The 17,474-nt window shown below is 37.7% G+C and overlaps 2 protein-coding genes across 2 annotated transcripts; both read right to left on the minus strand.

Moving 5' to 3' along the window:
• Positions 1–5,836: 5,836 nt before the first annotated feature.
• On the minus strand, positions 5,837–12,048 carry LOC121172286 (olfactory receptor 5B2-like). The gene is made up of 2 exons (XM_041004136.1): positions 11,996–12,048; positions 5,837–6,806 (listed from the first exon to the last, which is right to left on the minus strand). Exons 1-2 carry the CDS (start codon positions 12,046–12,048, stop codon positions 5,837–5,839), a joined length of 1,023 nt encoding a protein of 340 aa, XP_040860070.1.
• Positions 12,049–15,117: 3,069 nt separating this feature from the next.
• Positions 15,118–16,065, minus strand: LOC121172287 (olfactory receptor 5B17-like). Its single transcript, XM_041004137.1, has one exon. The coding sequence runs from the start codon at positions 16,063–16,065 to the stop codon at positions 15,118–15,120; it is 948 nt and encodes a 315-aa protein (XP_040860071.1).
• Between the last annotated feature and the right edge of the window lie 1,409 nt (positions 16,066–17,474).

The raw sequence follows: 17,474 nt of genomic DNA on the forward strand, positions 1-17,474 counted from the left end.
TTTCATCCATAAAGGTAACGCTTCATCTATCTGAGCATGTTGTAAGATTGCACTGATTCAATGACACCTTCATGTTCCTTCTGCCATTCTCATTTTGATGCTGCTTCTACCAGATCTGTGGGTACATCCGATACTGAAGTCTTCAGGTTCTTAGGGTCATCTGTGAAATATGAAATCAACTTCTCCCAAACTGCTGATAAAAATTTATAGTTTGATCTCCCACAATTCTGAAAATTTCTAAGTGGCCTGTAGAATTTTCCTGATTTCAATGTATTTTTGGAGGTTTGTCAAAGGATTCAGGAGTTGTTGCACATATTGATTTATGAGATGTTTTTATTTTACAGTGACTTGAAAGTCAAGATCAATTTTTGATTCATGGGCTATTCGTATATGTACCATTAGTAGGCATAGCATTAATCTCACTGTATTTCACCAGAGCTCATGTGTGACCAAGAACGTAGTTAGCATATAACAATATTTAGTAACACATCTTTTATGAGCAGTAGGTTTCAATTGTCACAAAGCATTCAACAAAACGAGTGCTGTAGACATACTGTTGTCAGACCCTTTATTCCACCTATGAAAAAAAAGCAGAGTACAAGGAGCATAATCTTTCAGGGTCCTGAGATTTGGGGAATGGTAAGTAAACACTGGCTTTAATTTAAAAGTCAGCTGAGGCTTGCCTGTGACGTAGAAGGAGAAGCCTCTGCCTGGGATACCAGCATCTAATATTGTCATTGGTTCCTGTCTTGGCTCTCCACTTCCAATCCAGTTCCTTGCTAATGCACCTGAAAAAAGCAGAGAAGGGTGGTGCAGGTCAATAGGGCCGTGTGTCATGTGGATGGCATATAAGAATCTCAACTCAGCTTTGTACTGGCCCAGCTTCAGCTGTTGCAGCCATTTGTTTTAGTTCCTTTTCAGAATGTGCAAAGCTTTTCCCTTTGTGAAGTAAAGCTATTCTTCCTTGTTGTTCTGTGTTCCCTGAAGTAGCTCTGTAAACTTGCTCCAAGAACGTATTCTTTGCATTCATTGTGCATTAATGTTAGATGAGGGATATCTTGTTTATACCTTTCCTTTTGACATTTCTCCTCACTACGCTGAACAATCTAGCTTTTGATTTAAAGTAAGGAATGCGTGACTTCTTTGTACTTAAGCACTAGAGAATAGTGTACAGTTATTAAATTGCCTTATTTCAAGACTATTGTGTCTCGGGGAATAAGAAAACCTGACAAGAGTGAGACAGATGAAGGAAGGTCTGAAAAAATGAAAAAGTCAGAAAAAATTATCAGAGAAGTTTGGTGTCTTACAAGGGTGTTTTATATATATATATAGTTTTTTTATATATATACATAGTTTTACAAAGCAATCCCAGTAACAGCAAAAAGCACTGATCACCATAACTGATAGGAAAACAATGAAAAAGAATGAAATACTTAAAAGTTGCTGCAGTGTGACACAGAACATGGAATGTTACATGCTGTGGGGAAAATGGTGCCCATAGGATTTTTCGGTGTAGGATTTCCATAAGCTTGCTTCATAAGAATATAGTTTCTGTGGCAAACAGTGAAATTATTTTTATCGATACTTTTTTTCCCCCAATTTTGATGCCACAAGCATTAGGAAAATGTATATAATTACATGTGGTGTAAATACCATGTGTTTTAAATATTGACTTTGTTATACTTTAATTTCCTCCTTTTCCTTATATTACTTTTCATAACTAGCATAAAATTGAAGCTACTGAATTCTTAAAATATTGGTGAACAGAATGTCTTCTCTTTCCTACATGTACAATCAACTGTTAAATGTGGCACAGCTGTCAGAGAGCTGGAGATTGGAATATGTCTTAACACAAGTAAGTCCATTTAAAAACGTTATGCAGATGTGCAAACGTGCTTCTATTCTCATCTGAATTTCTCTTCCCTGGAAAGCACTGAGGGTGCTCCTCCTACATCCTCTATGTTCTAACCGTCCATTGCTTGTGAAAGTAAGAAACAGTCCAGTGTATCTGTTAGAGTTTCAGCTTTTATCATTTGCATGCTCATCCCATGTGTGGGATACTCATATTTCATGTACCAGCAACATTAACTGATGAAAGTAAAATCACAAAAGTCCAATTTTTCTGCTTTGGGGTGATATACAGGCATGCTTTACACAATCATGGAGTCATGCCAAGTGGATGGAGGCTCACGTTTTTTGCAAATTTAACATTTACTGTGCAAGCCTGTCTTGACATCCTCCCTTGGCCGACTGACTTTCTCACCATCCTAACAGTGCTTCCCAGTGCTATCTTCAATGCAAGGTACTGGAACTCAAACCGTGTGTTCTGACCTGATGGCTGAGAATATAGTCATATCTGCATCTCAGGATTAAAGATCTTTCCTTTGCATGGGTTAATCTCCTATGATCCACATTGTACAAATAAACTGCATGAAATGACAGAGGTGCTCGTGCAGATAACAGGACTATTTTACTGGCAGTTAATTTTAACTGGATGGAGAACTTCCAGTTAAAACTCACATTCCATCTGTGTGTCAACATGCAAGAACAATGGCTGTTGATTTAGTTTTCTTCCCGGTGAAAAAGATGAATGTCAGGCTGTTTGTTACTGTTTTAATCTTTTTCTCTTTCACAAGGGAAAAGTACATGTTTTCCTTGGTTCGCCACTTTCCCAGCCATGTGAGCCAATGCAAAATTTTAAAAATGGATGTCAAAAATTGGTGTGCTTCACTCAAAGGACTTGCATTTCTGAACTTGGTTAATTTTCAAAAGATTTGGCCATTTTTTAAGCATTTCACTATTCTTTTCACATGGACGTCACACACTCACACACATGAACTTCTCAGTGTACCAGAATACTGTCTCTCTTTTCAAATGTATTTTATGTTTTAATCACTTGTCCTTGTATTTGGATACTTGAAGTTTCAATCTGCATGCGTTAATTCTAAGTTCAATTTGTCCAGTCTAATATTTATTTATCTATTTATAAGTTGAAGAATATTTTAGGAAAAACGGTGGTGAAGGGGCATCATGAGAGAGCGAGGGCAGAGTGTGACTGGACAAGCTTTTATTTTGCTGGGTGAGCAGGCAGAATCCTCTCCTCACATGGACTCTGGGGAGCATGATCACCGGGGCTTATTTCAGACCAGGCCAGACAAGGCTGCAGCACTCTTAAGATTTGATTGGGCTTGATCTGGGGCAGGCCAGGCTGAGCCAAGCTGCAGTATTCATGGGCGTGCCTGAGAACATGTTTAGGAACAGACCAGGCTAGACTGCAGCACATGTTGGCACACACAAAAATCAGGGCTGGAGTGGGATGGTCCTGACTAGGTAGTGGCACTTGCTCTGTGTCTGAAGACTGGGTCTGTGGCAGGCTGGGCTGGGCTAGGCTAAAGCACTCATCAAGTGCTTAGGATTGAAAGAAAATTAAATTGGTGTAAAGGAATACCAAATTCATGGATTAGGAGATATCAAATTGATTGTCTTACTGAGTCTGTGCAATCTCAATTAAAACTCAATCAGTATTTCAGGGATTGTATTTCCATGAAGGTTAATGCACTAATTTAAAATTACATTGAAATGATAAATTTAGTAGACAGAGAAAACAATGTGAAAAGAATGATGCTTGAACAGACATGATATCTGATTTCACATGTTACTATAAATCATAGTAATGCATGCAATATGGTGCTGAAGAAATACACACACACACACACACACACACACACACACACACACCATCATCATCATCATCACCATCATCATTGGAATAGACCTTAGAATCCAGAATGTGATTCACAGTACTGAGTGAACTGATTTTCTGTAAAAATACACCAAGGCAAGACAATAGAAAAAAAAAATGGCAATTGTGTGGCAATAATGATCATTCCATATGAAAAAAAGGCCCCTATTTTCAAATGTAAGCTGATGTCATGTATAATTCATAAAACTCTATAATATTTGTAAAAGAAAATTGAGGCACCAGATGCACTTTAAAATGTGAGTCATTAGGCCGACTGTAGTACTTATCAAGGCTATTCAATGACAGAATATTATTTATTGATGCAGCTCCATGGATGAATTAATAGACCTTAAAATGGAAAATAACAGAACACACAATGTCCAAATATACGCCAACATGTGTATAACAGGAAAACAGCCCGATGATTTCTGTGCATTGAGGAAGTGAGGATGATTGGATTCAAAGGGGTATAAAAACATGACTTGTTATAAAGATGAGTGAATTCAAACTCTTTGACCTCTGATGAGAATATATGAGACTTCCTCTACATCACTCACAAACCACCTAGGAAAACCTCTCAGTGTTAACAGTCTCATTTCGATGCTATCTGAATAGCCCCTTTTACCATAGAAGTTCAAACGTACAGGTTCCAAAGATTAGGACATGCATATCTAGCAGGCTATACCACTGTCAGTCACATTCTGCAGTGTTGAAAGCTTTCCGTTCTTTATTAAAAGACTCTAGAATCAAAGAATAATGTAAAATAATAATGATTAAAAATATCCCAATAGAGAAAAATAATCCAGAGACTGTATTTGAGTCATACCACAATGCCTCCCACATACCAGGATCAGCTTTTGAGCAGATCCAGGCACAATATTACAACCGTCCACATGTGGGAGGCCTTACTATGCTGTGTTCTCAAAATAGAGAGGGGTCCACATTCCTGTGGTGCAATGTTGTACATTGTAGGGTACAATAGTGAAAAATAAGAGCAAAAACTGTGCAATATGCTAGCATATGGAATATGTGCTGTTTTTAGTATTGACAGCTAACTTCAAGCTTCATTTTCTATGGATGTTAAGATTCATTTCAGATAACAGTGTAATTTGCACATGAGAAGAAATTTTCAAATACTATCAGATATTAAGCATTTAAATCATCTCAGGATTAATGTCTGTTTATGACCTAATAAATGGTACTTATTTAATATGCTACCTGCCATCTAATAAGAGAAATAGGAAAACCTCTCAGAGCTGATAAAAGAGTTTGTAATCTTTTTCTCAAAAATTATTAAAAGAAGCAAACAAAATCTAAAGAAAAGCAGATTTCAGTAACTGTGAGAACTTGATCTAGTTAAGAATTAGCAACTACTTATGAGCAAGCACAGGGTACATATCGTTCCATACCTGCACGTATGAACATGTTCATGGGCTCATTTACTTCCATCTTTCACCTGTATGTTTTCAGCGGTGTGTGGTAGGGAAATGGGTGCTGAATGACTCAGCCTTAAAGCTTTTGATAAGCTGCATCCAAGATCTTACAATTCACCATATCCTCTTTGTTCAGATAATATATTTATGGGTGTTAATGTTTCTTTTTGTGAATAATACATCTATGAAGAGGTAAGCATCTCATTTTAAAAAGTTAATTTCCAGGGCTGGCATGATGGTATAGCTTGCTAAGTCACTGCCTGTGACACTAGCATCGCATATGGGTACTGGTTCACATTCCAAGTGCTTCATTTTTGATTCACCCCCCTGCTGCCAAACCTGGGAAAGCAGCAAAGATGACCCAAGTCCTGTACCCATTCAGGAGACACTGATGAAGATCCTGAATCCTGGCATTGTCCTGCACCAGACGAGCCCCAGCTATTAGGACCAACTGAGGAAAGAACAGCAGATGATTCTCTCTCTCTCTCTCTCTCTCTCTCTCTCTCTCTCTCTCTCTGTCATTCTACTGTTCACATAAAATAAATAAATCTTTAAAAAACAATCTTGGCTGCCATTTGCACCTTGAAATGTGACTCAGTAATGAAAAAGATCCAAAAGCAATGAATTTAGATTAATGTGCATGCCATAATATTCCATAATATTAAAAGTGAACACAGAGAGACAATTTTGCTTGCAAAACAATTCTTTTGCAAGCACCCTTCACCTCCTTGTTCCTCAGGCTGTAGACCACAGGGTTCAGCATGGGGATAACCATAGTATAGAACACAGATGCGATTTTATCTGTGTCCATGGAATGATTGGAGCTGGGTTGTAGATACATGAAGATAATGGTCCCATAGAAAATGGAGACTGCAGTGAAGTGAGAAGCACAAGTGGACAGAGCCTTCTGGTAGCCTGAAGTTGAGTGCATCTTTAGGATGGTAACAAAAATGAATGTATAAGATATCAAGATAACAAGGAGAGCAAAACAGACATTGAAGCTGGCTACATAAACAAGCACAAGCTCATTAATGTGTCGGTCAGAGCAAGACAGAGCCATGACGGGGGGCACATCACAAAAAAAGTGGTGGACCACATTGGACCCACAGAAAGAGAGGCTGAATGTCTCCCCCACGTGGATGGAGGCATTCAGGAAACCACAGATGTAGCAGCCTGTGACCAGACTAGCACATACACTTCTCGTCATGGTCGTGGTGTAATGCAATGGTTTACACACTGCTGCATAACGGTCAAAGGCCATGGAAGCCAAAAGAAAATTTTCCATGGTGGCAAAAACTGCAAAAAAGAACATCTGAGTAGCACAAGCATTGTAGGAAATGACCTTGTCTCCCGTTAGGAATTCAGCCATGAATGTTGGAATGACAGCTGAGGAATATCCAATGTCCACCAAGGACAAGTTACTGAGGAAAAAGTACATGGGGGTGTGAAGATGAGAGTCCAAGAGAATCAACAGAATCATCCCTAGGTTTCCCACCATATTAATGAGGTAGACGAAAAGGAACAGGACAAAGAGGGGTGCCTGAAGTTCAGGGACACTGGTTAGTCCCAGGAGGATGAACTGTGTGACTTCTGTCCTGTTCTCCAGCTCTGTTTGTGGTGTAGAAGATGATCTATAACAAAGAAAAGTAAAGCCAAGAGTGTTCATAGAAAGCATGACTAGATATTTCACTGAAAATGAAATGTTTGTGAACCATTTGATTTTAGCAATAATATCCATATATAAAGATTGTTCATACTTAAATAAAAAAAAATCACAAAATTTAGTATAGTGTTTACTTATAGTGTTGGAATAGTTCGACTTGAAGAATTTAATTGGTACTTTCATTTACATTTTTATGGATAAAAAGTTGAAAATGTATTCATGTTTACACAAGTGATGATGCAAATCTGGGTTTGGGCGCAACCAGTGTGGTTTTAAGCAAAACAGTCGTACCTGCATATGAACCAAATTGTTGTAACTTACCTTAGACCCAGGAGATTTCACAGTGAACTAAGAGAAATATGCTCAGTGGATTTCTGAGGGTTGCTAAGACAGTAGGGACCTGTACATGCAACAGAGCCAGTTCTGAAGGGAAGACTGAGCCTCTGAAAGTGATAATGACATTAACTCCAAGTGTTACTGTAGGACTTAGATGTGAAAATCAATTCGATTTTGAAAAGACTGAGAGGTTAGCCAATTTCATGAGTGCTGTACGTAATGTTTAGAGTGGAATGATGGACTCCATCTTGGCTTATAAAAGTACAGGGAACGTATCTCACTTCTGACGTGGGTAAATTTTAAAGTTTTGTAGCCTTATCGGTTCCATTTCTCCTACATAGTGGGCAATTATCTCTTTCCCGTAGCAACTCTTTCTATGGTGTTGCTCCAACTGTGTCAATGGCAGCTCCAGCCCTTCCAAGTTTGCTTAACGTCTTTCTTGAAGTACACATTATCCATATTCTACATGTGCTGGACATAGTGAGGAGACTATGGGCAAATGTTAAAATTAAGTTCATTAAGATATTTCTAATGCTGTTCTGTCCTTTAACTAAGAGTTATCTTGCTTTTTTATCTTTAACACTAATGATAAGCTAACATACAGGGAAACTATCACCTTATCAATCAAAACATTAACTCTTCAGTTGTTTTCAACTAATCGTTTTCAGAGCAACAACATGATATTTTGCTAAGTAGCACCTAGTTATCTAATGGTAGAAGTTTTGAAATTTACACCATCATCTCAGAGTTTCAGTAAATTGTCAAAATATCTGTATCTACTGAAATAAATCACAGTAGTAATTGCTGTCCAATTACTTTTGAATGAATTACAGATTTCACTAGAATTGTGTATTGAATATAGATGCTTACCTTTCTCCTAAATATGAGACAACCACTCTTGAATAGTTAGTTTGAAATGAGAAATTCAGCCAGTTTTATGTTTAAATCAAGCTGCAGTTCTTGCTCTGAAAGTAGTCAATGCTTCTCAAATCTATAAATCAGAAAGAAAGGATACAGTTAAGAGTATTAACATGGTTTTAAGTCCTGAATCTGCCACCATGCATTCTCTCTATGACTTTAAAAGTCACTTACTTCCCCCTTAGCTGTTAAATAAACATGATAAATTCGCCTCACCCACATAATCCACAGACCTGTGTGAATGGCAAACTGCAAAGCAACTGGCCAATGGGGTTCTCATTTTCAAGCCGCTCAGTATAATTTTTATCTTAAAGTGTTCCCTTACCCAGGCTACAGGCTGATGAGAAATCCTAAAACCAAGAGTGGCTCTGCATCTGTGAACACCTGTTATCATTCAGGTGAGATGAATCAAAGAGGCTGGGGTAAACGTTTGGTTGGTTTAAAATGAAATTATTTGGAAATTTGTTGCACTGGAGAGAAAGTGAATCAGAAGGAAGAGTGACTTACAGAAGCATGAGCTCTCTAGGGATATCTCCCATGAGAACATCTGCAGCTCCTCTCCCTACTTTCTTGAAGAAAACAATTAAAATGCCTCCGGGGACCGAATTGAATACTTTTAATGTGTGTGTATGTTTTGCATTCATTGTTAATGTGTAAATTGGGAACAGTAGTATGTATACTTTTTAGTCAGTAATACTGGGAAATTTTGTTAAGCTTGTACAGCTGTATAACCACTGCCATGATCTTCTAAACTGAGTTCCCCCAATTTCTCTGTCAACATCATGTTTACCCACCCACTGGTCCTGACAAACACTAAGCTTTTTTATTTTCCATTAAATTTTGCCCTTGAAATAATGTAACTCACTAAAGTGCCAGAATATAATATCTCTGGCATTTGAATTTTTACTTGGTATACTTCAGTTGGGATCTATTTTATTACATCCATTTGCAGTAGAAGTTTACTTTCCATGTTTTTAAATTCCATGACTGATAATCATTCTTGTTGATTCCAGGGCTTGCTGGTTATGAATAACACAGATCAAAACGTGAAGTGGCATTCTTTGTGTGGGCACAGGTTTTAATTTCATCTTGATGAATCTATGCATATGAGATCATTTGGCAAATACGCCAAACTAAATAAAGATTCTAGATTATTGGTTTTTTTTTCATTTCCAGGAGCAATTAAGTCACCTAATCTTCATATTTTAAGTTTCTTAGTATTTTATAATATTAAGATTAATTTTTAGTTTTGATGTTGTCAGAGACCTCAAGCAACTTTTTAAAAAAACTTATTTTGGGTCGGAGCTGTGGTATGACGAATAAAGCCGCCTGTTGCAGCTCCAGCATCTCATACAGGCACTGCATTGAGTCCTGACTTAATAACCCAACTCTTTATCCATGTGCCTGGGAAAGCAGCGGAAGATGGCTCGGATTCTTGGGCCCATGCACCCATATGGGAAGCCCATAAGAAACTCCTGGTCCCTACCTTCTGGCTGGCCCAGCTTGGGCTGTTGTGGCCATTTCAGGAGTGAACCAGTGAATGGAAGACATTCTCTCTCTCTCTCTCTCTCTCTCTCTCTTTCTCTCTCTTTCTCTCCCCGCCCCCATAACTTTTCCTTTTGAAAAAATAGACATTGTTTTTAAAAAATAAAAATACATATCATTGAGTTTAAGGCTTTGTTGTCATCTAAAGAAAAACTGACCAATCCATTTCTCTGAATAGGATAATCTGAACCCTCACTTTCTAGCAGACTTACACTCCTTTTTCATTATAGACAAGTGTAGTGATTACAACTTTGATCTGTATGCTAAGGTGGTTTGATCTCAGATTAGATCACTTAACTTTATCAAATCAAACTTCTAGTTTGTAAGGAAAGTAACAGTATCATCTCATTCTAGTAGGATTATCAAAGCTAACATCTCATTGTAAATATAGAGATAACTATGAATATTTCACTATTAATGTAGCATAGTTAACACAGACCAGAAAGCAGTAGTGTTCAGACTTTCATTGGTTTCCTTTTTTTCTTTTTATTTATTTTTTATTGTTATTAACATTGTATTATGTGATACAGTTTTTTTTTTAAGATTTATTTTTTATTTTCTTTATTGGAAAGGCAGATATACAGAGAGGAGAGACAGAGAGGAAGATCTTCCATCCAATGATTCACTCCCCAAGTGAGCACAACGGCCGATGCTATGCCGGTCCGAAGCCAGGAGCCTCTTCTGGGTCTCCCACGCGGGTGCAGGGTCCCAAAGCTTTGGACCGTCCTAGACTGCTTTCCCAGGCCACAGGCAGGGAGCTGGAAGGGAAGCGGGGCCGCCGGGATTAGAACCGGCACGCATATGGGATCCCGGGCATGCAAGGCAAGGACCTTAACCACTGCGCCACCGCGCTGGGCCCATGTGATACAGTTTTATAGGTGCTTGGATTTCCCCCGCTTCTCCCACCACCCTCCCCCCATGGTACATAGCCACAGTTCAAGTTCAGTTGAGATTCCTTCATTGGTTTCTTAACTGTGTGTCTGCCTTATTACAGCGTGGCTAGGACATATTAAGTTTTAGACAATAGACTAAAGGGAAATTTAATGTATGACATTCTGGATATAGATGATAAAGTTTCCCTGAGCCTATGTCTTTGAATGACTTTATTTTATAAGGCCAGATAATCTTTGTGATAGGCATGTGGTAATATACATCAGAAAAGAATCTGATGGGGCTGAAAATGGTCCCCAAATGGGTCAGGATCGAATCTCTAGAATGTGTAAATATTATCTTAGATGAAAACAATTTTGAAATTATGATTAAATTATTTGGTTTGAGATGAGAGATTTACAGAGATTATTTTGGAAACCATAAATAACCAATGTACTTATAAGAGACAGGGGAAAAAGAATATTCTAAGTATCTATTCTTCCATGAAAACACTGACACAGAAGCATAAACTGTTGTCATTAATTCATGTGTAAACTTAAGAGGCCTGTGAGCTAAAGCAATCTTAACCAATAGAAACAAAAGAAGGATTATCACAATGCCAGGTTTAAAGACATACTAGAATGCCATTATAATGAAAACTGCTCAGTGCTAGCACAGAAATAAAGCAGCAGGTCAAGGAAACAATAGAAATCCAGAAGTTGATTCATGCATCTATAACAAACCAATCTTTCATAAATAAGCTAAAACCACTGCACGAGAAAGGGCACTCTCTTCAACAAATGATAGTGGGAAAACTAGATCTCTGTGTACAGAAATATGAAATAAAACCTCTAACTTCACCTAAGGCAAACACCAACTTACAATGGATAAAAGATCTAAATTTAAGACTTGAAAACTGAACATCGCTAGAGGTTAAGATAGCGAAAATGCTCCCTATCTTTTCTTGAACAAACAATGCACTTAAGGTATGGGCAAACTTTCAAAGGATGAAATACAAATGGTTAACAGATACGTGAAAAGCAAAATTTTCAGGATTACTAGGCATTACAATGTAAGGTTCCACTTCACCTCTGTTTAAAATGACCATCATCCGAAAATCGGAAAAACATAAATGTTGGTGAGGATGTGTGGACAAAGGTAACATAATACACCATTGGTAAGAATATAAACATAATGATAATTTGTTACAACTGCCATTGTGCTAAATCATTGTGTTTTAGTTTAAGCTTTTATGTTTCAGCTCCTTTCATCCCTTTCTCATTCCTGAGCTTTCTTGTTGATCCTCAAACCTGTTCTAAAGATGACTCTGGTAGTGAACAAATCATAAATTATTACGAAGAAAACACATCTCAAAGTTGTATAGTATATAAATATGAATTGTATTATTATTTTAAGGAAAACCATAGAAATAAAATCTTTGTTTAGCGCTCCGGAAGTGGCGCTGTCTGTCGCAGGCATGATGGTTACTTCGGCGAGCTGGGGCGCACGCTGCCCAGGCCCTGAGGGGCCGTGTGCCCCATGGCTTCTGGAGCGGGTGTCCCAACTGATGAGGAGCAGGCCACCAGGCTGGAGCGGGGGATCATGATGGCCGCCCGGAAGAGCCTGCACCCTTCACCTTGTTTCCCCCAAAGGCAGCTTCTGGCACCAAGGATAGCAGACTGCATCTGTGAAGAGGACGGCGGTGCTGCATCTGGTTCCGGCTGCACAAAGGGGAGGCCCAGCGATGCCCTAGCTGTGGAACCCACTGTAAGCTCGTGCCTCACCAGTTGGCACACTCAGTCCCTGCACTAACTGAATCAAAATGTGCTGTCAAGTTTCTTCTTCCAGTCAAGCTTAGCCATTGTGTTGGTGCCTCCTCCCTGCCCCCAAAATCTTTATTTAGTTAATATGCCAACTTACGTATATTTTCTCCTTTTCTGAATCAGTTTCATTAACATTAACTTCTTATGTAAGAGTAGTAATATAGATTCTCGGCATATAGGTCTAATGAGATATTATCTTTCATCTGTCAAGACTGATAACCCAGTATCACAGCTAATATGTAAAAATAAACCACTATAATTAGTAGATGTGTTAATTGTTACATGTGGGAACTTGGCAAATCAGATGAGAAAATAACTGAAGAATAGGAAAAGAAACAGAAAGAAAAATTACCCATACATTTTTAAACAGCTATTCTGTTTTGGACTTCAAATTGAATTTTCTTGTTTCCAAAAATCTATACTAATTTTATATATACTACTCATTTCAGTCCTGATTTGGAAATAGGGTGATAATTCACAAACAAAGAACTTGGCAGAATTATGTTGCAATGGGAAAAGGTAACAATATTTCCACCCACAGTCCACCTACTATCAACATCATGTAGATTGTCTTATGGGAACTGATTAGTTCAAGTGAATACTACTCTACCGAATGGGTAAATGCCAGACGGCAGTCACATAGCAAAAGAGGTTTGTCTTTTCCTACGATGTTCCATTAGTTGTTCCATGGGAACTTGTCCAATGATCCAAGTTCATTTCATTTATTGGTCTCAGTTCTCTCACGATCTTAATTTTCTCCACCCGGCTGCTGACAAGGAGGAGAAACAGATCATGAAGGATTCATAGGGAAAATTAAAATTGGGATATAGACTTCTACTCCCATGTTATAGACAATAACAGAAAGACAGGTCCTAATGAAATCCATGAAGGATAATAAATTGAGCCTAACGCTATGCTTAGGAACTAAAATGAAACTCTGAAAAACAACTAACATTTTCCATGATACAATTTTATATCATCAAATATCAAAGTTACATTTCTTCCCACACAAAGAACATATCAACTATGCCCACTGGGAAGATAATTTCACTATGGAAGACAATCAAAGAGTTTAAACTGCCCTTTAATTAAGTCAAGACGTACTAATTTGATCTGTAATACTACAACAAGGTGGAGGAATCCAGCATGGGGGGAGGGCACGGGGAGGGGTTTGGGGAATCCCAGAGCCTATGAAACTGTCACATAAAGCAATGTAATAATAATAATAATAATAATAATAATAATAATAAAGATGTACATCCTGTGGCTCAGGAGCTTATGACCTAAAAGAAAGCTTAGCTTGTTCTAAATTCACACTCACTTTATGATATTGTATTACAATAAAGATAACTAGAAAAATCCCATTTATAGAAGATAATAATGTTGAATTATTGCTAAAAAATCTCTCAACCAAGTGATGAGAAATAGGTTTTTGCAAAATTCTCATTTTTCTCCATGGGGGCCACTCTCTCTATATATATCACTATTTTCACTGGCTAATGCTCCAGTTGTTAAATTCTTTGTCCATCATTCATCATCATCATCATCAATTGTGTAGTGTATCAAAGGAGAAACAGAATGCAACACAAAGATAACACAGAAGCTTATTCATTGACTTATAGCAAAAGAAGCTGTCATCCTTCACTCTCACTTCAACAATAATTCAGGTGTCCCAGAAAATGGTTGAATAAAATGAGTAACTGCTGAATCAATATCTGATAGGAAGGTATTTTATTAAGATGTTGAAAAAAACAAGACTAGATTTGAACTGTAATACTGCAATAAGGTGGAGCAATCCACCATGGGGAGAGGGCAAGAGGAGGGGATGGGGGAACATCCCAGCCTACGAAACGTTAAAAGATGTGATTTTGCATATCTGGAGAGAAGTTGAAAAGAATAAACATTAGTAGCGACAGGAAATAGCACATGGGAGATAAAAAGCCAAAATACGTTTTGGGGTTTACATCACAGCAGGGGACTATAGCTCATAATAATGTATTAATATTTTATGAATAGTTTGTAGAAATGAAATAGAGTATTCTAAGTATAATGATAAAGAAATTAAATTTTGCATATTATATCCAAATATTTAAATAAATATCATGTTATATCCCAGAAAGATGTATGATTATCATATGGTAACTGAAAAATTTAAAAACTGTCTAAGCAAATGGCAATGTAAATACCTTGACTTACAGTTTGAAGTCATAAGATGAAAGTAAAGGATATGAGTGTTACCCATTTTTATTCAGTTGTAACTATTTTTTAGATATTCTTATATGAACATGCTTACATTTATTAAACAGTTCCATAATGACGGAACCAATGATTATAAACATGCTCTAATTACTTCCATCTGAATAAAATGTTCACTTAAAATCACACACTTCATTAAATCATCAATAAAATAGATACACATTCCGTATTTTCATATTCATACTTTTTCTTTATTAAAATTGCATCCTTTTTTAAACTATGGCTTTTGTTATCTAATCATATAATACTTCTGTGAATGAAAAAATCATTTTACACATAAAGAATCTATATTTGAAGCAGGCGAATATGTACATTATGACTCATGGAAAGGGAAAGATCACGGGTACACTGCTGACGAGCCTATTACACCATTAGAAACTGGGGATAGGAGATGAGTTATGAAAAAAATTCCGTGTACGATTTTTTAAAAAAACACAAGTCTGATTGTTTCTACATACCAAGGGGGCAATAAATATTTATTTTACCAGGTAGATAGAGGAAAAATATATATTCACTGAGTAATCTAAAATATCAAAAAGCTAAATTGAGAGGGAGTTTTACCTTCTCCATAACCTTCTTGAATGCGCACTTAACCTCTCGATTTCTCAGACTGTACACTATAGGGTTCAGCATGGGGATGATCATGGTATAGAACACGGATTCCACCTTATCTTGGTCCATGGAATGACTGGAACTGGGCTGTAAGTACATGATGATGACAGTCCCATAAAATATAGACACAGCAGTGAGGTGAGAAGCACAGGTCAACAAAGCCTTCTGGTATCCCTCCCCTGAGTGCTTCTTAAAGATGGTGATGAATATGAACAGATAGGAAATTAGAATAATTAGAAGGGCAAAAAAGATATTAAAACTTGAGAGAAGAAAAAATATCAGTTCGTTGATGTGTTTGTCAGAGCAAGTCAGAGTCATGATTGCTGGGATGTCACAGAAAAAGTGATGGATTACGTTGGACTTACAAAAGGACAGACAAAATGTGTCTGCAACATCAACAACAGCACTCAGAAAGCCAATGACATAACAACATATGATGAGACGGGTACAGGCATTGGCTGTCATGATGGTGGGGTAGTGGAGGGGTTTACACACTGCTGCATAGCGGTCATAGGCCATTGAGGCCAAGAGGTAGTTTTCCACAGTGATAAATAGTAAAAAAAAGAACATTTGAGCAACACATGCATTGTAGGAGATGACCTTGTAGGAACCGACAAGGAACCCATCTATGACCTTTGGAGTGATTGTTGAGGAGTAACAGAAGTCCACCAGAGACAGATTACTGAGGAAAAAGTACATGGGGTTGTGGAGGCGTGAGTCCAGCAGGATCAGCAGAACCATTCCCAGGTTCCCAATCACAGTGAGGAGGTAGACGAGGGTGAACGTTACCAAGAGTGGAACCTGCATCTCTGGGGCATCCGTTAGTCCCAGCAGGATGAACTCGCTCACCTCCGTGATGTTCTCCATGGACGTGGTGCCTTGTAGCAAAGGAGAAGAAACACGCTGAGGAACAAAGCCCTGAGTCACAGACTGAAATGTACAGGAAATACTGGTTGAAGCAATAATTCAATCTTCAACCTTCTTCATCCCTGAAACAAGGAGTGACAGTGCACCTTAGTTAATAACTGCTAAAAAAAAGTCATAAACATGTGAGGAGGAAGTATCGTCATGACTGATTTTCCCAAGTATGCAATGTTGTATGTGTGCAAACCTACTTTCAGAAAATTTGAAAGTATTGTCAATGGTCACATACTTAAATTGAATGCACCTTCCAAATGAGATCTAACAATTTTGCTCCTATATTCCACACATGTGATACACTATTTATCTATAAGATCATGATGTTAGCTATCATGACGATTTTATGTAGAGAAACCATTGGCTGTAAAAGTGATTAATAGTCATTGTAAGGTGTATAGCAGCCAGTTCTGTGTATAAACTAAAATTGAAATGTCAATGAAGTAGTCATAGGATCTTGTTAAGAATTAGCATTTTTAACATATTGATTACTCAATACCATGGAAATTAATTCCATAATGTTGTAAATTGTTGTTGATGTTTTGTTGGGGCTATCAATTGATCCAGATAATATTCTGCCAGCTCAACCTTCAGACCAGCTATGGTCTCCCCAAGAAACCATTGAATTTATCTGGACAACAAGATGCTGGACTCTATGCTTGGTATATGTATGCAAAGAAAGACTCTTGACTTAATTTGAACTGTCATACTGCAACAAGGTGGAGGAGTCCACTATGGCAGGAGGTATAGAGGGGTTGGGAAATCCCAGAGCCTGTGAAGCTGTGTCATATAATGCAACATAATTAATAAAAAAAACTGAGATTTATCAGAGATTAATTAAAAGAGATTAATTTGTGAATTGTTATGGAAGTAACAAAGCAAATATATATGCTCTAGACCCAGGTATAATGTTTGCAACATTCAATAAATAAGAATTCATCTTAATTTTATTCACTATAACTTTAACCAATGCATCAATTCTACCAAGTCTAAGGCCTAGAGTTGTATGGTTGAATAATTTACAAATAAAGGCATCGTAGATGGCAGAAGGATAAACGCTGCATGGGAGATCTGGACAGCCAGAAATCAGTTAGAAACTAAGGTGTGGCATTGATTGTAAAATCTACAGATTGGGAAGAAGTGAATTTGCATCCATCCTACAATCCCTATTCTTAACTACCTGATATACATTGTCCTAAACTAAGCTCCTTGAATTTTATTATATTCATCCACAAGGTTAAGGTGGTGCTGGAAATTGCTGCAAGGATTATTGTGAGAGTGAAGAGAAATCATGCATAAACACACACAGTGGGTGTTCCCTCAATCCGAATGCCTGCAAGCTGCATTACTTTGAACAT

This window comes from Ochotona curzoniae, unplaced genomic scaffold (genome assembly GCF_017591425.1).
Source record: "Ochotona curzoniae isolate NIBS_2020 unplaced genomic scaffold, NIBS_Ocur_1.0 scaffold_3171, whole genome shotgun sequence".
NCBI classification, from domain to species: domain Eukaryota; kingdom Metazoa; phylum Chordata; class Mammalia; order Lagomorpha; family Ochotonidae; genus Ochotona; species Ochotona curzoniae.

Excerpts from the sequence above, each read along its gene's own strand:
- LOC121172286 (XM_041004136.1), bottom strand. The coding sequence starts at position 12,048 with ATGGGGCACACGGCCCCTCAGGGCCTGGGCAGCGTGCGCCCCAGCTCG. Across the intron at positions 6,807-11,995 it reads GTGCGCCCCAGCTCGCCGAA|ATCATCTTCTACACCACAAA; the intron begins GTAACCATCATG and ends TCTTTGTTATAG.
- LOC121172287 (XM_041004137.1), bottom strand. The coding sequence starts at position 16,065 with ATGGAGAACATCACGGAGGTGAGCGAGTTCATCCTGCTGGGACTAACG.